Below are 27467 nucleotides of genomic sequence, written 5' to 3' on the forward strand. Positions count from 1 at the left end.
TGCCTGGGAAACGAAATAATAGCCTGCATCTGTTTGCATGGATAGAGTCGAACATGATAAATCTTTCGACCGAAAGTTCAGCAGTCGAACATACTAAGGAACCCGTCGCATTGCCTTCAAAACAATACAGGGGAAAAGTTCGTCTCCCGCCGATATCCACAAGGCAACTCGCAAGGCATATGCCACAACAGAAGCCTAGAATGCAGAGCAAATGCGAAGGAAGCCCGCACTGGTCCCGAACACAGAGTTCGACACTTTCCTCGTCGTTGAACACCGAAAACCTACTGACTCCAACGGTCGACTACAGGTGTCCCAGAAGTCCGTCCAATCTCTCGTTGCAATTCAATTTCGAGGAGCTTCCAGACCCCGGGTCATCTGAGGAGAACGAAAATCGCGTGAAAAGTGGACGGAAACCGGTTAAGAACAGCTCCCCCAAAACACCGCGGGGCCGAAAAACCGCGAAGACAAAACCGAAGGGCTATCACGTCCTGAACAATGAAGAAACGACAGCATCCGTTGAGAATCTTTCCTTAACAAAGGGAAGACGAAGAAGTACGATTGCAGGAACGTCGGCCGTTGCACAAGCGGCAACCTCCCGGAATGACAGGACAAAGCCAAGAAGCCCAAAACTGTCCACAGAAACTGGTTTGCGTGTAGGGAAAGCGAGCGGCAAAGAGCGCAAAGGTTCGACGTATGATTTGCGTGAGTTTCTCTCGTTGCCTACGGACACCGAACAGAAGCTGAATGCAATGTCATCGGCGAAGTCAAGAGGTTCAAACGGCAACGCAAAACTCGCGCAGCACGGTGAAAAAAGGCCGGTGAAAATATCGCTGAAATCCAAATCCTCGGACGAATCTAGGTACGATGTGTTTGAGTTCTTAGCGCTGTCGGCAGATTCGTCAAAACGTTTGACCGTCGCGGAGCACAACAGACTGAAAGCGCGACAGCAAAAAGGCATAAAAGTGAGTGGTGAGAAGTCCACGAAGTCAGAAATTCCGTCGGTCATTGTTGCGGATTGGAGTTTGAACGACGAAATTCCAACGACCAGGCAAGTCGTACGACAGAGCCGTGAACTGCCCAAAGCAAACTTCCCCGCGGAGGATTTTCCCAAAGAGAACAAGCGTCAGGCATTTGTAGAGCCGCTTAAAAAAGGGAGAGAACGAAACTCGATTTACAATCTGAAGGAATTCCTGACGTTGCCAGACGTGGCCCGGCTTCGCACAATACAGAAAGTCAATCCCCAATCCCATGAGGCCATCAAACCACGCTCCAACTCCCTCGAGGTGGACTCGGCTAGGGAGCCGGACGTTAAATACGACTTGGACGAATTTTTGGATTTCTTGGAGGCCGGTGCCAGCAGCTTGCAGGTGAATGCTCCTGGTCGCGAACAGGCAACGGGCGCGTTGGAAAATCGCAGCTTATCTGTTTATAATATCTACGAGTTTCTAAAAGCAACTCACCCGAAGGAACTGTCGGCCAGTGTTGAGGAAACCAATAAGGCGACAAGTTCGCCGTTAATTGACGTCGCAAAGTTGGTCGCGAAATCGTCACCAAGTAATCAGGTAAAGTACATGCTTCCTGTAGCCAGCGAGGAAAAGGCAGCTCAGGCTAGCTGCTACGATTTAAGGGAATTTCTCACTCTACCTGTAACGGTGGAAGGAAAGCAAATTGAAACGCAAACTAATCGGACTGCGAATGAACGGTTGAGAACGAACTAAAATCATCGATCAGGATATAAATTAACTAAACGGCAAAACTTGGGGTCTGTTTACATAAACTTAAGCCCGGTTATACCCGATATGATTTTGAAGCATTGAAACAAATTTTATTATGAAACCAAATAATTATGCAGTCAGGTTGACTGCACTTCTACCAAGAACATGTTATTTAGAGAGCAGGGCCGTAGCTAAACCGCTTAATTGGGGGGGTGTATATTCATATATTCATGTTTATATACCATAGGAACAATAGCATACAAAAGAAATCATTCGGGCATGTGACGAATATATGAATATGCACCCCCCCAATTAAGCTTCTAGCTACGGCCCTGTTAGAGAGGTTTCCTTTAAGAGACAAAAATGGCCAAACCGCACGGTCATATTTTTAATTGAAAAAGATAGTATTTTGTGAAAAATATAGCGGTGAAACACCGCTTTATCCGTGCCCGTCAGATAAATAACGCCAAACTTGAATGCAGGGTTCTTGAAACACCCTAAAATACCATTAATCTGTCTGCACTGAAATACAACATGCAGGTCTGGTCTAGCCTGTGCCCCAGTCCATACACGAAAAAGTATGCCGGGTCTTACCGCATAAAGGAAGCGCTAGCTCTCATGCAGTCATTTTAATTCTTCACTGTATATATAATAACGAATACATATTAATATTATCAAATATTAAACAGTACAGATCTTCGTAAATATTATAAAAGGTCCTGAATATTAATTTTAAAAATGCTTGTGTTTTCACAAGAAGTTGCCAAAAAAAACTAACTGTCTTTAAAGTCAAACTATTTTCTAATTTGAATGCCCGACTATTTTTCCAAGATGACGTTTTTTATTTTTACGCATCCACGGGTTCAGCAGCATATATAACATTGCATTCAAATTAAACAAAAGCTCGATTTCAAATGCGGGATCTTTTTCGGAAACCTCTTGTCAAAGCCTCTTAATTGTGACAGCATTTTCAAGCCTGACTTTCAGGGACGCCTGTTGATGTAAAAATAAACTATATAGGCTTCCACATTGCAACTTAATTGTTTAGAAGCTATTTTTTGTGGTATACGACGTAGCTATATATTTTTTGTCAGAAACACTTTTTGAGACCATTGGCGTCATATGAAAAAGTCATATATCAATAATTTTTTTATATTCATTCTTTCAGCAGGCCTAACGGTGTTTATAAGCGAGGGGCCCATATTCCTTTTCAGCTGATTTAATTAAGTTGTTCTTTCAATATTTAATGCGCCTAAAACGGCAAAAATATCAGTTTTCAAAAGAATCAAAAACTCAGTTTTCTAAGAGTCTTCACTGAAAATATGGTCTTAAACCTGGTTTTCAAATGTCCTATTTTATCGGCGGTAAATATATTTTTTTTCCATTGGCAAAAAAACTTATTCATCAATGGCTACCGACAATAACGATTGCCGATGAATTACGACATATGAAAACCAGACTTTAGGTATCTTGCATGCAAAGCTGAGTTTCCGTGATTATATACGAGTATAAATAATGAACGCGTCATCATTTGGGTTCAAAGATAACAGCATATTTATCCCTGCATGCCATTCATATTGAAAACAATAGATATAAGAGACGTTTTCTTTTCTGTATATTTACACCCGGCACATGAAAAATGCCGCTTGCATGGAATGATAGAGACGTAACAATCATTAAGCTGTGAAATCGACAATAATAAAAATTCAAGACCATTCACTCAACCGAATTTGAAAGTGCACCTGCGCAGGCTTTAATGATGGCCGGTCTTCTACATAGGACACGAGAGTCTGTGTTTTCATCGCGCGTTGTAAACGGCGAGGAAACCGTCTGAAACCACTTCCATATGGGCATAGGGCAATAAATACTCAATTTACTTTTTATTTGCATACGTTAGTGCCTTGGTCTAGGCCTAGGGTACAGGGAAAACATTTACTATCAGTTTAATCTTTACGTATTTCTGATTACAACAGTTATGGGCGCGCAAACCCAGTATGCCCTTCAAAACGGTCAAAACCATATTTTCCACGCAGCAGGTCCCAATGCAAAGCTGTACGTCTACAAACTGTTGTTTTTTCAGATTGCACGAGATTGAAATACTTTTTGAAACTTGAAACTCTTGATTTGTGTGGATGGGGCTTAACCTCGATTATGTTTCCACCACGCTTATGCTAGCTGAACAGGAACGAACGAATTGTATACGAAATTGTATACGAAATTTCTACTGAACTGTCTGAACATAAAGTTATATAGCACATACGCAATAAACCAGCAAGCTCAGTTTTCCACATGGCGGAAATTTTCGTTCGAACGAAATTTTACGCCTGCGGATTTTCTCACTTGTAAGAATTCGAAATCAAAGAAATTTAATGAAAATCAAGCGAAATATTTCCTTCGATCGAAACGTTCAGCCTGGTGGAAAACCGCCTTAACATGATGTAACTCGATTTTCAAAACGTCATGAAGAACCAGGTTGATGTTTCTTTTAATCATTGTTTGCATCAACAATTGTTTGCGAACGTTAGTCAGTGCATGGGTTAGAAACTTGGGTGTTGAAGAAGTTTTGAATGTTTTTCAACATTGTCAATATTTGACATTATTATATAAATATACTGCAGACCTTTCAATCATATACTTTTGACAATTAAGACAGTTCGTGCTTAACTTTCTTCTGCGTGATGCGGGGGTTGAGTACACATGAGCAAGTTTTCGCACCTAACACAACACCTATATACAATGATGCAGCAGTGCATGGAACATCGGACGTGCATGCTATCTACATAGGTGCAGTAATATGCTTTTGAAAGCAGAATTTAACGCACCCCCGAATTTTTCCTCAAAGTAAGCATAGTAATATAGCTATTTCCAGTTTACTCAAGAATTCATATGGATGGAAAACTACTTGATAGCGAGGGAGTGGAGAATTCACAACTTTAATTAGGCTCAAATTCATTAGGCGAAATTAATTTGAAATTGTTCTCAAATTTGCCAAAAATTCCGGCAAAAATTAAATGGCAAAAAAACCATGCAGGTTTTGTTGTCACTTCCACTCAGGGTAATTGCCAGAATCTTAGTCTCGTTTCCATAATTTTAATGGGGTTCAAGGCACCGATCAAAATGGACGCGGATACACCATGCATTTCTATCGTAGCGTGCCGATATATTGAGTGCAGTCCTTTGTTCCGAAAGTGATTGCTTTTAGGACAGTTTTCCACCAGGGTGAATTTTTTGAACGAAATTTTCGCTTGAGTATGACCGGTCAGGCAAATCCGCTATATGGTCGAATTCTAACTATTGAGCAGAAAATTAGGCGAAAATTTTCGTTCAATTGCACGAAACAACAACTTTGAACAAGGAATTTATTCGCGGCGTATTTATCTATTTAAGTCTTAATTTGTCTGCATGGGCCTGGTTGTATCAAGCCCATTTAGCTTAAACGATGGTTAAGTTCAAAATAAAGCGAAAGTCTATGGTTTTATACAAGTAATTTAAACTAAATGTTTTTGACCTTATTACAAAGATGCTGTTTATACAACTACATACTCATTGCATAAAATTCAAGTTGACTCATTCGAGAGAAATGTAAGGGTGTTATTTAATTTTGACTTATCTGCCGTTTAAGCTAAACGGGCTTGATACAACCGGCCCCTGCTGTGATACAACTCGAGGTCATGTCGGCATTATTTTGTAAAACGGTATTGCTACAAAACAAGTAGCCATTAGGCACGTAGGCACGTAGCCACGTAGCCATGTAGCCATGTAGCTATGTAGCCATGTAGCCATGTAGCCACGTAGCCATGTAGCTATGTAGCTATGTAGCCGTGTAGCCATGTAGCCATGTAGCCATGTAGCCATGTAGCCATGTAGCCATGTAGCCATGTAGCCATGTAGCCATGTAGCCATGTAGCCATGTAGCCATGCATGTAGCCACGTAGCCATGTAGCCACTTAGCCATGTAGCCATATAGCTACTTGGCCATGTAGCGATGTAGTCGTGTTGGTATAGGAATAAGGAATAGATGTTTGCATGTATTTTGCCAGGTAGTCACAGGAAAACAACACTTACATGTCGCGGGGTATTCTATAGTTACTCCAACCTGGTGAATTTTCTTCATGTGGCCGGCAAACATATCTTTTGCCCGAATGGAAAATATGTGTTAAACTTGTCTCGGCGAATGCATTTGAACAAAAGATCAAATGCTAATTTTTTTCGATTCATCAGAGAATATTTGCCAAAGAAATTTTGCTTTTCTATAAAAGGAGATTTATAGAGCCGGTTTTCCACTAGGCGGAATTTTTCAATCGAGCGAAATCTCTCGCTAGATTTTCTTTTCAATTGTGACCGGTGAAGGGAATCCGCTGCGGTTGAACTTACACAATTGAAAAGAATATCAGACGAAAAATTTCGTTCCATCAAAAAATTCCGGCTAATGGAAAACCGGCTTCAGGAAGGTTTTCCACTAGGCTGAATTTTTCGATCAAACGAAGATTTTCACTCAATTCTCTTTTCAACTGTGACTGCATGGTCAACGGAATCCGCTAGGGTCACGTTCTCACAATGGAGAGAAAACTATAGGCAAAAAATTTCGTTCGATCTAAAGCCCGTACAGACGGGCAAGTTTTCCTTGACAAGTTTTTTTGACCAGTTCACTTGCTGGTGCATGTGTATCGGACGAACAAGTTTTCGTTGACAAGTTTTCCTTGCCAAGTTTTACTGGCTCATGCATGTGTAAGCGAAAAATGACAACTTTTTCTTGACAAGTTTTAAGATGATTAATATGAGTATATTTTACGATAATATTAGCCGTGATAAAATGAGTATAGGGAAGAGTTGGAAAAACGTAACTAAACGCAGTCATATGTAGCTAACCCGTTGTTTCGGCCGTGTTTTTCTTGCTTTTTTAAATAATGTATTTGACTAGTTGACTATAGTTAAGATGTGTCAGTTATTGGTGACGAGAATTCAACAATTTGTCATTTTATATAAATATTAATTCTATATTTTTTGAAAAAAAAATAAATAAGGCATACTTAAATGAAAATATATAGGAAGCAATTTTAAATATCAATTGAACATTTATTATGCAAATTACGAATGTACAAAAATTTTAAAAAATGCATGCGAAATTTTAATATTTTATCATTATTGATTCACCTTATTACCTAATTAATTTATTCTTAATGGTAGTATAATTAATAACTATTCATAATAATTAGTACCGGAAATAGAAAAATTATTTCATAAATTGTCAGCTACAACTATCGAAAAAAAGAAATCTGTAATTATATTTGCATGTGTGGATTACAAAGAAAAAATACGCAAGCTAAGAGAATGTGATGCAGAACTTCGCGTTTTACTGATTTTAATTTCCACTTGAACATCGAGATTGTTTCTTTGTGGTGCTCGGGCGACTAAAAATAAACAGAATATTGTAAGGTCACGTGGAAACAACGAAGAATGACAGTTGAGATGGACAACTTGCGCCGGTTGTACGAAGACTTGATAGTGTCATCACAGGATAATTATGTCTTAAACCGTTGAAAGTGACGATGCTTAAAAAGCAATAAAACGACAGAGAAGCTAATTGATAAAGAAGGCGGGCTAGTTTTAGAAATACGTATCACATAATAACTACAGTGAAACACGCAATCTGAGTATATGATAGCATGAGACAATCCTGAACGAGAAATTTATGTATTAATAGTGTAAAACGCAGGAAATGCTGGACGTACGCCAAACACGAACCTTAAAGTCTTTCGCCTTGAATTGTACCACGTTTTCCTTTGTTAATATTGGTTAACATCATCGATATGTACGAGGTTAGAAGGTCATCCATTTTGTAACCCTTTTGGAAGAGGAGGAAGGAACGTATTGTGAAGATTATCTCATTTTGTGCTCAATACAAATCCACTTTTTTTCATTCGGTCGTGTGGAAAATAGTTGAAAATGATCAACTAGACCTGGTCAGGCATTGACCTCGTACGTCTGTATTGCAAAGACCAACTTGCACTCATTAAAGCGAATTTCAAAAACGTTATAATCACCTCATGGTGGAAGTTAGTGAGGTTGAATCATTGTTTCACATGTAAATTCTTGATGCAAACGATCCGTTAGCACCAAACGAGTCCTAGTGTTTACATAATTGCATGTATACTCACCAGAGATGTTTCGCACAGGAACTTGCTTCCTTTCATAAGGTTACCAATTGTCATGTGATAATAGGTATTACCACTGCTCCAGTTTGAGATCTTGGTGAAGGGATATGTCTCAAGAATGTCCTGTGTAAAGGTAAATTCATGTTACTTGGAGAACAATTTTATATTGGACAACCTTCAACATATGAACATAATGTACAAGCGATGTGAAGTTTATAGTGACTTTTGTCTTTTGAAGTCAACTGGGCCCTCCTCCCTCAAGTGCAACTAGCTTTCTTAGGTTAAAAAAGCATAATAACTATACGTCATCGGCCTGGTTGAATCATTCTCATATAATTTTCACATTAAAATATTATCAGAAAATCGAGTGTATTAGTTAAATGTCCATCATGACAGGAAAACCAACCATATAAAGGTTATTATACATGGTTATTATACCTTGGTTTGCTTGTTAATCAAACTCACGCCATTCTTGTTTATCGCAATAATCAATTGCTCTGGGAAATGTGGCTCAGTGGTTTGCTACAGAAAATAAACATATACAGTTCATTTAATTCTTGGGTTAATTTTGTGTAACGGCACAGATTCGAGGGAGGTCAACCTGAAATCGAGACTCGGTAGTCGGAGGGAGATAGTTCTTTACTCCTTGTTTGGCTTTGTGTTTCGTGTCATAATTTCACCCCTGTGCTGCATGATGGCAGCAAAATTTCATGTTGACCATCATTAAAATCACTTATTCAAATGTTTTTTTAATGCTGCCATTATAAAAATTATCATACATACCTTGACTTCAAAGAAGGCAGATCCAAACGTTGGCCAACGATAGACTATCTTCAGGAACGAAACCTTAGCATCATTCCTGGTTTTCCCGGCATGTTTGTTAAACGCAGCTACAATACCCTGAATGCAATGGAGAAATAAATGCTGGTCATCGAATTGTTCGGAGCAACAATTCGATGAGCACATCATTATTATGACCATGAGTTATGATCATGAATTATGACCATGTTTTAAGCCTAGATCAAACCAGATGTAAGGTATGTAGCTGAGACTAAAACACGTGCTCAGAAGCTCAATAAAAAGTTAAGTTATGCTGCCTCAAGATGTGTTTTACACTCTGTTATTCCTCTTGTTCAGGTCCCACATGCTGAAACTCTCATTTCATTCAGGTTTCAAAGTGAAGTGATATAAAATCTGAAAAAACTAACCCTTCTCCAGTCATCTGGGCTTCGCTGGTTTTGAATATCATATGGAACTAACTCACGCATCATTTTGCTAGAAGTATATAAATGTTGATTTGAACTCATCATTGGTATATTTAGATGATTACATAGTTAATCAATTCTAATATGCACTAGAAAATGCACGGAAAAGCATACTTACATTATTATAGCTAAGCAACACTAATATGTACTGGAGAGTACATCTACTCACGGAATTACAAACCTCGGCATGCATTATGGGGAAAAATTGAACATAGACTTACTTAATATTGGGAAATTGTGATTTATCGTCACCGAATTTCACTCTGTAGATAAGAGCTGCCAGTTGAAAAGCGTCTTCAACAGTACACTTGTGGTAACCACGCAAGTATTTTGGAAGTTCCTAAAGAGAGGAAAATACTATGTGTCTTAAACATTTACCATAGTCTAGCGATGTTTTTACACATACTTTTCTCCCTCACTAGAAGCTATCGAGATGATTGCTTTTGCGGAGAAAAAATTTACGTTTTGCCTGAACGACTGCACTTTGTAAGCAAAGGAGCAAAAGCAAAGAATAGTGGAGTGATTATCACGATAAGAATTCTCACTAAATCCCGCCTATTCATTCATATTCCTACATGGAAACCTATGTAGGAAATGAAGCATATGTACTCCTCTTAAATTCACCTGGTGATAATGGAAAATGCAGTCGGCTGCTGGATCTTTTCCAGGAATGGTGTTACTCCAAAGTTTCTTCATAAAGAACACTTGGTAACTGATGCTGGAATTTGCGTCTACCTTGAAATCTGGAAAGATAGAATACTCATTAACACCCGCACATTTTAAACGCATTCGCGCTATCGATTGACGCGCAAGAAAAAATTTAGGCCTCGAGTCATACTTGTAGAAGTCGCCCTCGTCTTTTTAAGCCATTCCATCAAATGTCGTACAAAATCGAAGAAGAAGTCACCTTCAGGAACGCTAATTACTGTAATTAAGAAGAAAAAAACGAATTGAGTGTGAGATATAAATTTTGTTGCCACTGATCAATAAGAAAGTTCCTTTTTGAATCATTGGAAAGGTGAAAACACTGTAAATGAAGTGAGTTTGAATGTGAGAATGTGAGTGAGCATTTGGAATACAGGCGAAATTAACTGACGTATATTTTGCCATAACATGTCAGACAAATATAAGTTCATTCAAGTGTTTTCTCAAGTGGTCACCTTCATCCAAATAATTTTATTGCATGTACAAAGTCAGTATGATCACTTAATTCAGCATTAAAGTATCGCAATGTCTGTAACTATAGATCAATATAGTTACCTTTATCCGATATTTTTACAAAAAGGCTGAAGCCGTCAGAGGATTTTAGATCCAATCTCTGGGAAATGAACGTGCACAGGTCTTTCGCCTTGGTTCCAGAGTCGATTTCAAATGCCTGGAACAGAAAGTATGTTATATAGGTAATCAAGGGTTCTTTATAATGTTTTTTCTATGTTACCAAACATCTCAAACGTGCATGGTCTCCTATGACTAACAATTTGAAGGAAAAAAGGTGCACTTTACACGCTGCGATGTATCTGGAAGATTTAGGACCCTACTAAATGGTAATCATGAATATATTCTTTCCTTTTGAGGACTTAATTGGAAATAATCATACACACATAGTTGTTAGTTCTTTCAAATATCGTTCAGGGGTAAATGCTTGCTTAGCGTGTTCTTATCATCATTATCTTTATTTTAACAACGGTAATTTCTTTATAGAATGTTTTTCTGGGAATTATATTTACCAGTATAGTCGTTTGTTCAAACTTGCTATAACTGAAATTCCCATTAATCATAATTAATATCCACATATTTAAAACTTCATTGTTATTGTTCATTTTGTTGAAAGGAATAGACGTTAATTTTGCCGTTCTTTTCTCTCTTTACAATAGTTGAAATTACTATGTACCGGAAATCACCATTCACTATTAGAACAATCGGACGGCTGGCTTTAGTGTTTTGTAGAATAGCTCACGTATGGTGATACTTGAGGAGCCCTGCCATAAAACTTTAGGCATACCAACCTTATGATTGTCGTCCGGGAAATAGACCTTGTGGTAAATCTGTGTTGTACCGTGCTGCAAATTTTAAGTTGTCTATGAATAATTTTTTCATCGGAACCTTTAATGACCGTACATGCATGCGAGTCTCTTTGGAGTGAAATTAAATTATATTTTGTATTCACCTGTATAGCACCAACTTCGACATTATGCGGTGGATACTTTCTCTGACCAACTCTCATTGTCTTTTGCAAGCGCAAGATGCATTCCTTGGCATACGGCTGTGTTCTCATCCATGATTGCAGGAACAAGCTTACATCTTTAAGTAGTTGATTACTGTTCAAAAAGTAATATCAAGATGATGATTTTAGGTAGGGGTAGAGAACTTCGGGACAAAGTAAGAATATGGAAATTATACATGAAAAAACATGTCGACTATGCTTTAGAATGAAGATTTGAAGTACATCGGACTATACTGAATTATACTATTTTGAACAAGGTGTACTATGATCAAAGGAATTTTGTCATAGCCTAAATTGATATATTTTCCATGGACATATAAAAAAGCCAAAATGTACTTCTTCAGAAAAACCCCAATTTTGTTCACCCACATCTATTCTAACAGAAGGACCTGAGATCCATTGCAAATCTTCCCCACACCGCCTAGTATTGCTTTATCGCTTTTACCTCTACTAAGAAAAAAAACAATTCTCAGATGCAATCACAGAGAATTACTTATACATACCTACAAGCAAACAGCCCAGTGCACAACCACATCAATTCCCAGCCGTACGTTTCGCTTGTTCTATGAAAACAGGGAAGGAGACGTTTGCAGGGATTCAGACATCAAATGTAACGATCAACTATTGAGCGTGGAAAATTTATCGTATCTTGATGTTGAGTACATCCCTATTATTCTTAAAATGTTTGGCTTGTGAAGCGTGAATTGTTTAGAAGTTATTTGCACTGATGAAGATGCAAGGCAGCGCTTCGTCAATGTTGCCCTTGTAAACAAGAAATGCAAAGGAGCACAACGGACTTACTTAATTTTATTTCCAGTCAACTGCTTGATTATTTGACAGTACACCTCATCCCTCATAGCTTCCTATAAGAAAAAACGTGAATTCGAAACTCTATATGCGTCAAATACATACAGCGATGTATTCAATAAATATTCATTGAAAAAGTTAGATCAACATAAATACTATGTACTAACGGCTCTTTCCTGCAATGGAATTATTATATTCAGTCTAACAAGTACAAAAAAGTCTTCGAAATGGCCTTGTAATTTATGCGGTTTTCCGAAGCGCCTGCAGTGCACTTACAGAATTCAATGGAGGTTCGAAAATTTCATCAGACAGCTCGGTTGAACTTCTTGACCTCTTGGATGGGTAGTCACCCATGTATTTAAGAATACGTGACAAATGTTAAAGTAAAAATAATGTACAACTCGCGTATATGTTGCTCTTATGAATTAACATTAAAAAATAGGTTGATTTTTTGTCGGAAACATCATGAAATTGACTTAGAAGATTCGCTATCTGCCCCTATTGTTTCGTTTAAAGTGGAATATAAGCGTGAAATGTAAATCTCAAAAGGTAAAGGATATCTAAGAATGTCTGTGTTGCTTTATAGGATAAATCTTCTTTTCCTATAAGTCTTTGAAGCAATGGCTGCTTGATTGGTTCCTATAAATGAATAAAGAATGCAGTTGAAACACTTTTTTGCATCATCGCCTTTTCAAAGATAATTCTACTGTAAATTCTAGCATGTAGCAACAATTCAGTTATATTCTGTACAACTGTTTGCTTTACAGCAGTAAAAATAAAATTCCTTTGCTTCCATATGTTATTAGATGTTTTTGTTGAGTCGTGCTTGCTTAAGATAACCAGGAATTGAATCAAAAAGTCAGAAGACACCGCGGACTGCAATGACCTTCTTAATGATACTGAAAAAAAAATTGAATGAAGGGCGACAAAGTGTATATAAATGATTTACCTTCTGAAATGCCCATATTGTGTTTCTGTCTTTTCTTAAACCACTTCTTCCGATGGTTCTTGCAGCTGGTGGCACAAAGTGATCCCTGGAATATTCCTCCAATGTGTGGGGTCTTTCGGGTATTTCAAGGTCATCAAGGTGTAATGCGGAATGTGCAGAGGCGATGATCTTCTCAGCCCCTTCTTTCGATTGCCTTTCGAACTGTGCCTGCAATTATATTTGGGTAAAAAATTAGAAAATCATATGGAAGAATTTATTTGACAAAGATATTGTAGCCGACAGTAGCATCCTTTAGTTTGTAAGGTTTCATGTTTACATCATTTGCCTAAGGCATTTACTATTAATGTGACACCTACGAAAGTCCCTTTGTACGAGGTTGTGAAAACATTATGATATTCCATACATTGCTTTTCTTACCAAAATATCTATAGTTGGCTTGCTCGTGATTGGCAAAACGTACACGCATTCTGCAGGCAGGTCGCCGGATAAACCAGTTCTCTCGCATAATCCGTTACACCATCCAGAGTTTGTGATTGATTCGCCATTTTCGCTTTCTTGCAAAATAATCAGATCATTTTTCTTGAACGACAGGAAACTTGTGTTCTCTCCTATCGACAAAATATTAAAATAACAGGATCAACAGGGCAAATCAGGTTAGCCCTACAAGAGGCTATTAAAACTGTGGCCAACTCAGCTTCACGATATAAGTCCTATAAAAATCTTTGCCATGCAGCAGGCAACTGAAAGAAACATTCTCCGAATACATCATCAAGTGAAGATATGGTATATATAAAACAAGACAACAATCTTTGGTGATATTTCGACTTTATGTTGGTTGTTTAATATAACTCATATCTAACGTTTACAAGAAATTGTTTTTCGGAGCATATTTCATGTTCCTATAAAGTGATCGTACTTGATTTAGGAATTTTTCTCTAAAGGCTATTAACTGATAATTGTTAAGGATTTAAAGGAACTTCTTCCTCAGTTTCGAAACGATTTCATGTAAAAATAAGACCAATAAAGAATTCCAGAATTTAATGCGCTATACGTTTCTTCATTCAATCACTTTATAATTTATTGTGTTTGGCTATGACAAACGTTGTGACTATCACAACAAGTTCTTCCCACTTTTCAATTTCAGAATCTCTATTATCTTTTGAGGTGAATTGACTGAAAACAGCAGTCAGTGACCTGTTTGAAATGTTTTACGGGCTGTGATGATCGTTAAGGTAATCTTTACCTGGGCTGTCGTAGTCCATAAGTGCGACGACATATTTTGATCTTGCCCGTAATCCGTCAAGGAAGAAAGTGATCAACTCTTTGATATCTTCAGATGTTGGGGAAGTAAAAGTGAAGTCGTCACCTCGGAGTGTGGATATCGTGAAACTCAGACTGCCGCTTTTGTCAATAGAGCTGTATAAAATTGAAAAACAATATTGAGACCCAACTTGCTATAGTTGGATCAAAAGGTACTAGAAGATTATGTATAAACACGACGATGGTTCGAGAAAATGTGTTCAACCTGGAATAACCTTACTATATCTGGGATGGAAAAAAGAAATAATTTGATTCATCTAAATTAGACCCGATAATTGAGCGGGTAGAGTAGGCAATATACTCATATATTTGTGCTCACATCAAATAAAAACAATCACTATTTTATTGGTGAAATATTACACGCAAGTAGCAAAATCGTTGGTTCAAAAATATCATCCAGTTGTCTCCAATGAAAACTACCATGTTAAACACTGCAGCTTTTGATTGTAAATCGATTGTGAATCACGATTACCTACAATCAATGACAAAACCTTCACAAACCGTCGCAATGTTACATGAACCAGAAGGGTTGCTAACTTCAATGCACGAAATTTTATTTTTTTTATTGATGAAACACCTTACTTGCTGCTGGAGACGCCAGTAATTTCAGGAAACTGTAACTCGAGTAACACGTGCTCACGGTCGTCCACAACGTACACACCAGTCCAGTTAACTGCAATGATTACATCCTGCCGTCCCAGAGACGGTCCAGCAAACTGATATGCTTCGTAGAATCTTGAGAACAACAACGGCCAGCGAAGCCTGGCTGCTTCAACAATATGGTTTTTTATGTGCATGGGATCTGCATTTTCTTTGACGAATTTATTCTAGAAAAAAGGAATCCAGTTAGCCATCATTTCACGTTTTCTGCATTTCATCCACCAAAGGTTATGTTTTAATATATGCTAAACAGATGTCATGATAGCAACGTACTCGTTTGAAAGCGCCCTCGATGAGGCGAGCCCATTTATCCGGTCCTTTCGCAGTCTCTAAGTATACATCTGGAATGTAAGACCCGAGCAGTTCCATAAGACGATCCCTGGACATATCGTGACCATATTCAACATAGTATTGCAGAGCAGCTACATCTGCAAGCTCTTCTTCCTGAAAGAGAAGACAAAAATCAGCAAAAAATATCTGCGGGAAAGTTTCAAATAAACTGCTGGCTGTAAAATTTGCCACATTCAACGAGAGTGAATGAGCCGTTTGATACAGGCGTTTAATTAGATTCACTTGAATATATGGCTTTATTTTGAAACCGAATTCATAGTACGATAAAATCACATATCCTCCCTCCCACCCCCTGATTCCTAGTTATTCCACCACCCTTTCTTTTGCATCATTCCGGTGTCCCTAAATAGATTCATGTGAGGGTAGATCCAATCTTCGCGTCTTAACCACGGGCAAAAAAACATCTACTTACACTTGAATAACGATATTCTCCAAACTTTGAGCCTCTGACAATTTGCTGATAAATTAGACTCGTTGAGATCTTGTCATCACGTGGATCATGCCAGGGCGAGAATATTTCCTTGCGGTAGAACAGCCTCCAAGGCGCGTCCCTTTCATGTTGACCCAATTCCTTCGCGTATTGTTCACACTGGGAAATGGCGTCCATGACATGGTCGTTGCTGCTTCCTAAGCTTGATACCTGTAGAATAGCATTAACAGAAAATACTGAACCATGTATAACGTTTCATAGAATCAACGAATGGATAAGACTGTTTTGTAAGGACGACAAACGCGATGATGTTACATCAAGTTTAATTGACCCCGCAAAGGTAAAAAGCTAAAATAAGGCTCGCAAGTGCGCTAAGAGAAGAAATCGTTAAGGCATTAATTTTATGATAAAAGAACGATACGATATTCAGAGGGAATCGGGAATTGAATTCGACTGGATCAACGAAGATGAATTTGGTTTTTTGACCAATCAACAAGTTTGTTTACATTTTTATATGCATTCTGATTCGCTAAACAAATTTGTGTATCCAATCAAGGTGTCTGAGAAGGCAGAAAAACAGGTAAGAGGATCTGTTTCTCGAGGGCTGATTGATAACAATTTTCAGTTATTGGAAATAGTTTGAATATGGAAGTATGTGTGTAATGAAGCCTAGATAGTCTGGGACTGCATGACATTTCGACAACGTGAGCCACTGTCAGGTTAAAGCCAAATCAAACCATGCAGGTAAGGTTACTAAGCTATTTGCACTCACCTTATCATAAAGGGCAATATAGATGGAAAATCCAAATGTTGATGTGATGCCGACCTTCTCAGCCAGTTGAGCACACAGTTCTTTCGCAGTCGTTGCTGAGTCTGCGTAAAGTGTCTTTGTGTTTCCATCCATAAAAGTGATCGGCAAGATCAAAGGTTTCTTAGATTTCGTTGCCTAAAATGAATTCAATTGTCATCAGAGACGCCGTGGGATTCATGATCCAGTAATAGTTATAAAACTCTTTATCAAATTTTTCGTAATTAAATCGTCGTTAAATTCAAAATACCCGATACTGGTTGTCCTATTCTGCCTCTTACTAAGACTTAAGGTTACCTAGATTTTTTTTGCAATCTATCCCTGGATTTGTTTGCAATCTATCGTCATTTTCTTTAGTTTGATTGCATTAGGATGTCGCTTTTTACATTTTTAAGACAATTTTTATGGAAATAAAAACATACTCGTAATTCAAGCCAACTAGGCGGTTGATGTCTGCTTCCATTTTGTTTCGTTCGTAGAAGACGTTCTTCGCAATATGGCGCATAACCAGGTGGACCTTCTCGGATGAAATTCCTCAGGTAATTGTACAGCTAAACAATACATCATGAAAGTTTCAAAAACGAGAAATCGATAATATAGGCATTCGATGTATGCACAAGTGCTGATTTGAATAGCTGTAAAATAACCATAAATGTAATGATTGGTTTGCCTTGGAAGAAAATCGAGTTCTCCACACTCATTCGCAAATTTCTATGAAATTTGAGGTGATGAATTAGCCTCTGTTAACTAACCTTCTCCGATGGACAGAAGCATCCCACACATAAAGACAACAATATCCAGCCACGGGCATGGCTTATCTTGTTTGGATTATCAGTAAGTTGCTTGCAGATCTGGCAGTAAATTTCGTCCCTGGGTAGAAAGGTATAAATGAATTCAACTGAGTTGTTTTTTCACTAAATGACTTGTGACTTATAGCTCTCAAATTAATTTAAAACGTTCTTTGGATGACGTAGGTGGATTTAGGGCGGTTTAGGCAACTAGATGAGTTAAGGGTGAATAAAAATTAAGAGAACTCTAAGGTGGCTCAAGGAGCTTAACAAATCTAAGAATAGAAAGGGATGTCTAACCATCGAGACTATCATCACTATCAGGATATTACAAAAACATCAGACTGAGCAATTTAACAAGAATAATGAATTATTATCTCTTGAGCCTGTAAAGTTTATAAGATCTTACCTCAGTTCTTGTCTCAATATTCCATGACCAATAATGAAGTGTAGCTTTTCCAAGTTAGTGGTAGGTTTATCGTGGGCTGATAGTGGACCATATGACTCAGGAAGATAACCTCTATCGCTGCCCTCTCTAAGCATTGTCGTAACATCCTGTGTTTATTTGAAAAAAATAGTATAGTTAAAAAATTGAACCACCGATGACGGAAGGATGACTTTAGGGATCAAAATCTTCATTACAAATTTTAAAAAAATTGTTTTCTCCTGGTTATAGAAAGTTCACCTCTCTCGTGTTGTATAGAACGTGCATGCATACCTTTGTAATCTTAGACTTCCTCTTCAAGGTCAGGGAAACTAACTTCTTCCGCAGAGTTCCACGTTTTGGGTAATTTTCTTCCTAGATCAAAACATAACTGTTAGCTTTTTTATATTCAGGGTGAATGTTATTGCTTCAAAGACGATCTTACATCAAAATCTAAAATTGGTGGTGGAGCGTCTCTCTGACTTCCGAATTTTCTTCCGAATGTATCGTAAATTCTGGCCATGACAGGGCCAGATGGTTCCTAAACATAAAAAAATGTTTAAACCGTTGGTTCGTTTAGATCAACAGCAGAACGTTTTTACGACTTATTTTGTTCTATAATTTTAAAACCGGAAAAGATCCATGTCTAATTTCTTTTACTTTCCCGGCAAATACTGACCTGCATGTATCTGCTTTGTTTAGGTTCAGGCATATCGCTCATGAAACGAAGAATGGTGATCCAGACAGCAAGGGCGGCCTGAAAATATCAGTAAAAAAGAGTGATATTTCAATGGTGCTGTTCCCAGAACCGATCATTTTTTTCTTTATAGAAGTGCTTTACTCAACTACTAAACGATATATTAACGCCTTTAAAAAACAAGGCAAACCGTTGATAAAAATACTTGAATATAATTTTCAGTATTAACTAAGGGTTATTGCTTACCATCGTATCAGCTTCGCTTGTCAAAGGCAACAAAGGTTGACGAAGGTTTTGCCGGATGTGGGTATGTGTTGCAGACTGAAAATACGTTGCAGCGAACTTGGAGAAGACATATTGGGACAGATCTTCATCCTAAATGACAATGAGCAACAAATTTGTCATCAGCGACGAAAATATAAGCATAATGTGCACTAGAAATCCTTCCTCGTTATGAATGCCGTATAAACGAATGAGGGTTGGAAAAAATTATACGGAATTTATTTTTTTAACAATAAACGAATACTTTGAAACACCATAGCAATGATATTACAAGAGTTATATCACAGAATTGGGTTATATTGTTAGCCACCAAAAAATTGCTAGCCAGTTTATCTAACTATACGTTTCGCGGTTAGATGCATGTATAGGTACTGATTTATTTATAGGTAGGATCAAATCTATTACTTCGGTACCACGATCAATTGAATTGCAAGAAAACCAAACCAAGCTTATGTCGTATAGGCGAAAATAATTGATGTGGTATATATTAATGCATACCTCTCGTTCGCCAGCAGTTGTCATTTTGACAAAGTCTGGGGCAATCGATGGCTCTTGATTGATCTCTAGGTCCTATGAAAAAACCCCGTTTATTACGTTGATATATACAAAAAAATTATAAAGCCTCCGGGAATAGTGCTGGTCTATATAGAAGGAGTATATTTCGTCTCAATTTTGAACTGAATATCCATATCCATATCCATGAAACTCCTTTGTCCTTTAACAGGAAGTAACAAATTTTAATTCGACTTCCATACATATACTGCAGTACAAATACATGAACACAAATATAGATCTATCCATAGAAAAATTTTCCTGAAAACTTTATAGACGAAGTTGACAACTGACAAGTTACCTGGAAATGTGACGGAGGCGCGCGTCTTTTTGGATCATTCTCGTCCAAATAACCAAACATTTCGTCGATCTGTTGTAAAATATAGAATTTTTGAAGTCAGTAAGGGAATATTATAAATGGCCAAAATTTACACAGCAACTTACCGCAAGGAAAATTCACATGCAACGACATTCCCATGAAGTACCAGTACAATATTAATATTATTTTAGACGTAAAACATACCATTGTCGAATCATTCACATCTTGCTCCCTTCGTCGTTTTGCTGATTCTTCTAGTATCATGACCTGTTCTGTCTTTCGTTTCGCCTCAATGGCTCTTTGCACGTTCATATCGCTTTCGCTTTGTTCAATAACATGTAGTCGTTCCTGACATTCAAATACAATGCAGATATACTTTTCCACGTGAATGTGCACACAGAAAGTCTCCAATCTCCATGCAATGTTTCATGTATTTATAATTTGGGCAATAATATTTTGATTTTTCATATATAAGTAATAGTATTTTTGTGTCAAGTTTTTATACGTCAATTGTCGCCATCTTTGTTTATCCAATCATATATCTATAGCGTTCCAGCGGAGTAGTTAATACCATGCACGTTGCCGATCAAGATGAATGGCATAGTCAGGGACGCCAAAACAATGCGAGGGTAAAAGGGGGCAGATTTTTGCGAAAGGAAACTTCTGTAGCGGCGCAGAAAATGTCTCCGAAACAGCTTTGTTTCATCGCGTTTTCTCTTTCCAAGATTATTTCGGTGCCTGGGAGTTTTTTGCCAAACGATTGTGCTGTTTTTGAAACTCGTTTGTTGCATTTTACTTAAAATGTATACAGAATGCAGTCCTTCAATTTAAAGGGCATCCCCCCCCGCTTACCCCTGCTGGTAAAAGCAAGGGGGATTTGCCCCTGCTGACCCCTGTTGCAGCGTCCATGTGCGTAACAGCTTTCCTGTTAAAAACGTACCGTATAATTATAGCGCTAAAAGTCGATTCCTACCTGCAAGCGTCTTTCTGCTTCTCGTTTTGCTGCCCCGCGGCCCATTTGAGCGGCCAAACGCATTTCTTCCTCAATGGCCAGTCTTTCCGCTTCCAATCTTCGTTTTCTCTAAGGGCAAAAATATGAAGACTTTTAGGTCAACCGTGCTGTTGTCGCACAGAGGTATTACCATATTGGATTCTATATATTACGGAAGAATTACAACGCATACTTCACATAATCAAATTTCACGTTGCTTAGAGCAAAAATTTGCATAAAAGATCATAAAATGCGTGCAAGATTTGGGTGCTAGATGGAAGCACAAAATCGTTTATAACGTTTTTGCTTGGTTAGAGAAGGTATGGTAAGTATGTCTTGAGAAACGTGCATACGTTCAAAATTAAAGATTTACAAACCTCTCTACGGAGCATCTGTACTTTCTTCCTTGCAAGAACGCGTCGCCAGCCAGCCTGAATCGTCACAACAGCCTTACGACGCTGTTGCAACTTCACTCTGGTAACATAACCACGACAGTAACCTTGCAACATGACAAGTCTTTCTCTGAGGAGGTTGAACTGAAGTGCCAAACGTTGGGCTTTGTACGCTGCTTGTAGTCGGGCTATACCGCGGCGGAGCTGGAAAAAAACACGCATAAACACTGTTGATATCACTGATTTTCTTTATGCTGCCCTCAGTTTAACCTCCATTCTGATATAGCCTAATTTTACCAAAAAACCAAAATAAACTTCAGTTACAGTAGATCCACGCAATCAAGTCGGAACCAATTAAGTTGTGTCGACACGCACATCGTTTTACATCGTTGTCCACTGTTACTCTGGGACTAGTTGTTCGAAATCTGTGCCCAGAGTGGATGCGGAGTGGACGAAACGTGCACGCAGTCAGAGCCACGCGTGCAGCGACGCAACTTGGAGGCAAGTTGGACGCAAAATACCCGCGGGTTGGACGTGCGCAAACTTTTTCTCAGACATACTGCACAATTTGTACAGGGAAACATTAAAGCGGTTTAATTATGCAAAAGGATATTCTCTGAATGACACAACCAAAAAAAGATTTAAATAGTGTTATCATTGCGCATCACGAATGCCAGAAAACAAACAACCATACCCTTAGGAAGCGTATTCTTTCCCGACGGGCCCGCCAAGCTCTTTGCAATGTAATGCAGGCGAATTTCATTTGTAAGAAGCGCTTTCTGTAGAAATAGCCACGGAAGACTTTCTGGATGATAATCACTTGTTTCGCCATGACGGTATCGCGGTACGTTTCCAGTTTGATATCATGAGCGTCCTGTTAATAAGAATGACATTTTACAAACCAAATACAGAATTGAATGCTTTGTGTGGCATGTATGTGAGCATTCCCGGTCAAACGATTTAGAAATTGTTATTGTTGAATTTGACATATGTTTCTGAATACGTCGTATGTGTAATTCAAAGTTCTATTAATTTGTCCAAAGACAGGCAAAATGAATCATGTGATTTCATGATTTTATTACAGATGTGGAACATATCATTTCATTTTTACAATTCCTCTGTCAATGATCATACGAACAAGTAGTTAAAGTTGAACTAAACACAAGCTGCCGCTACCTTGAGGAATATTTTTGTTTTTCCAAGTTGCCAGTCTTCTTTCGGCAATATCAGATTAGCAATCACGTTTGTCGCTTCTTTGGGATTTGGTTCCTTCGCTCTGATTCCTTTCACCAGCAAATAATACCGATCAACAAACTCCGCAAATTCGTGGCGGATTGGGTAACCTAATCGACGGATTCTGAGAAGAAACAAATTAACCACAAGTTATTACAAACCTCAGCCTCGGTAATTCACACCAAGTAGTAGTAAAACAGATACGCAGCAACACAAAAATACGTGAACTATGCATTTAAAAGGAGATTTTACAATTTTTCAGTTCTAAATTTCAAAATACCTGATGGTTTCCATCATTCCAGAATAGCGCAGTTGACGGCAACACAATTCTCTGTCGAACATCTAAATAAAATATACATATTTATAAAACGGATCAATTTACACAGTTCTTATATAACTGTCATTAAAAAAAGTGGTGCGTAAAATTAAATGTCAAGCAGAAGTCCTATACATGTACATTTTAGTTTGAGCACGTCCCCGTGTGGGACTTCTCTGCATCGCAAGTCTTCTTAAATCGTTGCTGTGTATCTCCGATGAGTTGATACAGAATTTTTATTCACTGCAGATTTTTCTACACCAAATCTACCGACTGAATTATTAAGGCGACTTAAATGGGAGTTAGCATACAGGTTAGGTTAAAGTGACTCATACGGGGGTTATAGGTTACAGGTATTCATAATGAAAAGATATATCCCTAAAATATTTTGGTCCCTTGCAGAAATCGAAACGACCATGCAAACCTTATCACGTTTACTTTTGAAGCGCGCGATACGTGACAGTGGTTGTTTTCATGAAAATAAATATTTACTGATGCATGTCATGAGGAAGGTAGCACCATGTGAAAGCTTCAGAATTTTCAGTGTGATGATGATAGCTTACCAATGGTTTCTTCAACTCGTTCGGTTTGATGCACCGCACAAAAAATGGATGACATGCTTGAAGTGTTTTCATTAGGGCATCCAATGATTTCTTGAACTGCGCGCCTAGTGATGGGGATCTCTTTCTTGTTTCGTCGCCCTGTTTAGATACGAAATTGGAACAAAACTTATTAAGAATTAATATCTAGTGCATGTTTACGTTTATTCTTTCGCAGATAGTTGGTTTAAAGGAGGTAGAAGAATAAGAAGATTGAAGTAGCATTGTACAAATTTGAGACTACCGGGAGCATTAGTCTCCGAGTTTACGACAAACGAAAAACAGACACACCAGGCTATACTAGACATCTCAGCGAACAACTTATGTACCAAATTCCGAGTATGCAGTCTCCAACATTTTAAAATCGTTAAGGTCATCTACCAGTTGATAGTTCTTCTCAAGCTAATTTAAGACAAGTTGTGCATGGTTGCCCTTTGTTGAATCAAATTTGAAGCACATTGAGATGGACATACGTGCACTCACCATGGATTTTTCCCGAGAGAAGAGATTGTACAAAAATTCACACTTGCTGTTGGAGATCAAATTTATCAAGTCCGCGCTGAACGTGTCGCGGTTTTTGTCGAGAAAACCTAGAAAATAAAGAAACGTAATATAGAAATACTATAAATCTCGATCTATATGAATTCATTAACCATTATTTTTAAACCTGCGGCCTAAAATCCCATTAGATATTTGCGTCCAAAAGAAATAAGAGAAAATGCCATAAATAATAAAAAATATGCAGAAATTTTAACAGTAATATAATGCGTTGGGTACCAACTGTCACAATGAAGATATATTATACAGTTATACATATACTGTGTATTCTTTTTGAATGATCTAAATGCAGATATAGTTACCTGTGCTCTCGTATAAAACTGAACCTGCAAAGTGATGTATACCAAATCTTGTATCTGTCTGTCGAACGGGTGCAACGAAATGTCCGTTCCTGGTGTTACCATGGTTACGTACCAGTTTGTCCAGCATAGTCTTGTCCGTTCCCTAACGAAGGAGCATGCGCATGAGAAACGTAATGTGCTGGACAGAATGGAATAAATGAACATATTATCTTGATACATCTTCTTATGAAAATTCAGTATAACTACTGCTTATAGATCGTTTGTTCGACATTGTTTTTATTATTGACCATTTAACAATTAGACAACGAGTCCGAGTTGTCTATAAGAATGGTCAACGAAGGCGAAGCCTGAGTTTAATTTATAAGAGAATAAGATTTTGTTTTGTGGCTTGCAACGTTTTTCTAACATTCTCTACAAAGCGGTTTCCTACCTTGGGAAAACGACTTTCTTCGTCTATCAGTGAAATGATGTTCATCGGTTTTTGGCCCAGCATGTCCAAAATGTCCTGATTATCGACAAAGGTAATATGCTGCCACTTGATTCCCTCTTGATCGTAATGATTCTGTAAGAGAAAAAAAACAGAAATTTGCACGGTCGGAAGCCTATCTTCTATCTAATCACTTGTAGCCACGTAAATTAATACTGCCATACCTGTTCAAGTTTAAAGATGTGTCTCACAAAGAATTGCTGCAAGTTTTCGTTTGCGTAATTGATGCACAGCTGTTCGAAGCTATAATAGACGCAAAATATTTTACTCAACTTAACACACAAGCAACTTGGGAGGCGGGTTTTAAGAGGCGGGAGTCCCTAGCTAAGAATATTTTAGTCCGACATTCACCAAATATATTGTACTTTTACTGCGACATTGAGATATTTGAACTGAAAACTGAAACACTATTCTTGGTCGAGTTTTACTCTCACAGTGTATTTTGTCACGCTAAAGTTATTATTTTAAATCCTATGAAAATGTTACCATTATGAAAATCGTATTAGTGATCATCAATGGTCGCAGGCTCAGTTGTAAGATCATGTATGCACTTGCCTGTTTTTACCAAAATTCTCGAAGCCGAAAATATCCAATACTCCAATTGACGATCTGCCAACAGAACTTGACTAAAAAAGCAAACAGCTGTAGTTTAGAAATTGACTGAAATGATGTATACCTATATTTAATTTGCATGGGCGAAACTTAAAGGGGTATCCGGTGAGGCTGCTGTCTCCATTATAAAGTGAAAGAATCGATTCGTAAGTACAGGTCACTTACGGAAGGATTATAAATGGCTGTGTTGATCTTTTCGACAATTGAAATAAAAACTCTCCCGTAGATTCCCTTTACAAGGGCATCTCGAACATTAACAGCTTGCTCAACACTGATCGGGGAGTAAATGAGCTCGCCACGTGCCAGGGTCGATCTTGTTGTCAGCGCCTGGACCAGCCTTTCAACGGGAACCTAAAAAGTCAACGGATGTAAGGCTTGTCTACATAAAGCGCCAAACATGCTGGAAAGTTTACATAGGACAAGCATTTGACCAATTGACCAATAAAACAGCGTGGTTCCTCTCATAATTTAATCTCTCCGCTTAAGACATGCGAGAAGCAAACAACTACAGCGCCATAGTCAAACTTTGGCTGTTTGTATTATTTAATGTTTGTATATGAGTGCGGCCAAACATGTTGGAAACTTTATCTACTATTTCCCAATAATCCTTAAATTGAGAGGCATTTGTAGCCATTTCAGAGACTCTCGATCCTAGCAGGCGCGCGGTTCCGAGCCCCAGCAATACGAAAAACGCTTCGCAGTCCCTGAGTATACACGTGTTAAAGTGCCCATGTCATAAAATACTACTACATAATACTACAGCGTTAAAAGCAATCGGTTCCTGCGATACTATGTCAGCAGTTGAATACAGGAAAGGGATACTCCATATATGGTTTTGCAATATAGATTTTTGATTATAATAAGTTAAAACAACATTAACGGACCCGGCTACCTGTGATTATACAAATTGCAATGCAATCATTATTGAAATTAGGAGAGCATCTTTTGCCCCTATTGCTCCTGCGGGCGAGAGACAACTTCTTGCAGTCGGGAAAACTAACCTCCAGTAAATGTCCAATCGTAGCCAGAAGATTGCGATCTTCAATCATCGTTGTATCCAGATTGGAAGCCATTGCAGCTGAAAAATTATCATATCGACATACACTTATCTTGCATTCGCGTAACTTTATAAAAATTTATATACATGCATCTTCGGTTAAGGGCAATAAACCATAAAATCATATAGAAACTGCACAGTTTCGTTACGAAATGTACGAATTGTTAAATTATAGCCTAATGTACCGAAGTACATATAATCATCATCAGACTTACGTATCAATTCCAGATTTCCTATGTGAAGAATAGCCGCTAGAAGTTTGAAAATTTGCCAGCAGTGGTCTTCTGTGAAAAGCAGCACCTAAAAAATGATACAGCGGTTATTGCTGTTTCGCTCCATTTTATCGCCTTACAAAAACTTCAGAAGTCTTCCGAGTGTGATGTTGGAGAAAAGGTATAGCTGCATGGGGATTAAATGGTTCTTTCTCAACAAACTTCCTGAGCGCTGAATGGCTAAAATGTGAGCGCAAGATCACCTGGAACTTTGAAAGTCACAAACCTTCATGGCACCCCGTATGATGGCGAATTCCTCGGCGTCGTCCATCCCTTGGCATGTTGTACTCCCGCCCTGGGTGAGGTAGTGGTAGTCTTCAGCACGTGTTAGCTTCAATGACTTCTTTTCATCATCTCTCATACCAGCCAACATTCGATAAAATATGTGATAGTTTCTCTCGTTGTCCATCTACAAAAAGGGAGGAATAGGAGCTCAATTAAAAGATAAGGTGACGAAAAATTGATTTGTCTGAACAATAAGCTAATTAAAAATAGTGTCAGTAATCTTTCTGTCATTTTCGAACTTTTAATAGAATGATCAAACTAAGCAGCAGGTCCATTAAGCATACAGTCCAGGTAAGTGTGGTATCATCTTACAAACCATGAAGACAAATTGTTGCAAAAACTATTAAAGAAACTAAAAGGTGGTCCATAACTATATGAAAATCCTGGGAACGAAGTTGAACTAGAAACTTAATTGACGATAACGAAAAAGATCGCGGATGTACATTTTACCAGAATGCGCTGCGGTCAGAAATCGTTTAAAAAGCGAACGGAAGTTTTTTGAAGGGCAGATATAAGAAAGAAGGTTATTTTCTTCGTTGTGTTTTATATCATTAGGTGATTTTCTTCTCATCTTTTGTTAGTTATTTATGCTTGATTGCAATGCATTGTGGTAAAAT

General features: G+C 38.1%; 1 protein-coding gene across 2 annotated transcripts in view; it reads right to left on the reverse strand.

Annotated features, from left to right (window-relative positions):
* Nucleotides 1-6816: 6816 nt before the first annotated feature.
* Nucleotides 6817-27467, reverse strand: part of LOC114531884 (myosin-VIIa-like) — a 28016-nt gene continuing 7365 nt past the window's right edge. For both annotated transcript variants that reach the window (XM_028553481.1, XM_028553482.1), the window contains exons 8-55: nucleotides 26792-26974; nucleotides 26509-26593; nucleotides 26238-26314; nucleotides 25402-25587; nucleotides 25180-25250; nucleotides 24789-24867; nucleotides 24568-24699; nucleotides 24138-24279; nucleotides 23761-23867; nucleotides 23242-23379; nucleotides 22643-22704; nucleotides 22306-22486; nucleotides 21824-22003; nucleotides 21115-21333; nucleotides 20720-20827; nucleotides 19951-20094; nucleotides 19729-19797; nucleotides 19374-19445; nucleotides 18840-18968; nucleotides 18576-18653; nucleotides 18342-18437; nucleotides 18191-18271; nucleotides 17882-18027; nucleotides 17437-17554; nucleotides 17107-17235; nucleotides 16649-16822; nucleotides 15859-16086; nucleotides 15369-15539; nucleotides 15018-15262; nucleotides 14359-14531; nucleotides 13533-13723; nucleotides 13116-13322; nucleotides 12727-12805; nucleotides 12443-12534; nucleotides 12161-12222; nucleotides 11863-11922; nucleotides 11303-11453; nucleotides 11142-11195; nucleotides 10396-10510; nucleotides 9974-10060; nucleotides 9760-9878; nucleotides 9357-9475; nucleotides 9079-9145; nucleotides 8654-8770; nucleotides 8309-8392; nucleotides 7874-7993; nucleotides 7461-7560; nucleotides 6817-7126 (exon numbers count right to left, since the gene is read on the reverse strand). In XM_028553481.1, coding sequence (XP_028409282.1) covers nucleotides 7462-7560; nucleotides 7874-7993; nucleotides 8309-8392; nucleotides 8654-8770; nucleotides 9079-9145; nucleotides 9357-9475; nucleotides 9760-9878; nucleotides 9974-10060; nucleotides 10396-10510; nucleotides 11142-11195; nucleotides 11303-11453; nucleotides 11863-11922; nucleotides 12161-12222; nucleotides 12443-12534; nucleotides 12727-12805; nucleotides 13116-13322; nucleotides 13533-13723; nucleotides 14359-14531; nucleotides 15018-15262; nucleotides 15369-15539; nucleotides 15859-16086; nucleotides 16649-16822; nucleotides 17107-17235; nucleotides 17437-17554; nucleotides 17882-18027; nucleotides 18191-18271; nucleotides 18342-18437; nucleotides 18576-18653; nucleotides 18840-18968; nucleotides 19374-19445; nucleotides 19729-19797; nucleotides 19951-20094; nucleotides 20720-20827; nucleotides 21115-21333; nucleotides 21824-22003; nucleotides 22306-22486; nucleotides 22643-22704; nucleotides 23242-23379; nucleotides 23761-23867; nucleotides 24138-24279; nucleotides 24568-24699; nucleotides 24789-24867; nucleotides 25180-25250; nucleotides 25402-25587; nucleotides 26238-26314; nucleotides 26509-26593; nucleotides 26792-26974 — 5826 coding nt within the window. In that variant the 3' untranslated portion in view covers nucleotides 6817-7126; nucleotide 7461. The remainder of the gene's footprint in view (nucleotides 7127-7460; nucleotides 7561-7873; nucleotides 7994-8308; nucleotides 8393-8653; nucleotides 8771-9078; nucleotides 9146-9356; nucleotides 9476-9759; nucleotides 9879-9973; nucleotides 10061-10395; nucleotides 10511-11141; nucleotides 11196-11302; nucleotides 11454-11862; nucleotides 11923-12160; nucleotides 12223-12442; nucleotides 12535-12726; nucleotides 12806-13115; nucleotides 13323-13532; nucleotides 13724-14358; nucleotides 14532-15017; nucleotides 15263-15368; nucleotides 15540-15858; nucleotides 16087-16648; nucleotides 16823-17106; nucleotides 17236-17436; nucleotides 17555-17881; nucleotides 18028-18190; nucleotides 18272-18341; nucleotides 18438-18575; nucleotides 18654-18839; nucleotides 18969-19373; nucleotides 19446-19728; nucleotides 19798-19950; nucleotides 20095-20719; nucleotides 20828-21114; nucleotides 21334-21823; nucleotides 22004-22305; nucleotides 22487-22642; nucleotides 22705-23241; nucleotides 23380-23760; nucleotides 23868-24137; nucleotides 24280-24567; nucleotides 24700-24788; nucleotides 24868-25179; nucleotides 25251-25401; nucleotides 25588-26237; nucleotides 26315-26508; nucleotides 26594-26791; nucleotides 26975-27467) is intronic.

Source organism: Dendronephthya gigantea, unplaced genomic scaffold, assembly GCF_004324835.1.
Source record: "Dendronephthya gigantea isolate DGI-Jeju-01 unplaced genomic scaffold, DenGig_1.0 000076F, whole genome shotgun sequence".
NCBI lineage: Eukaryota > Metazoa > Cnidaria > Anthozoa > Malacalcyonacea > Nephtheidae > Dendronephthya > Dendronephthya gigantea.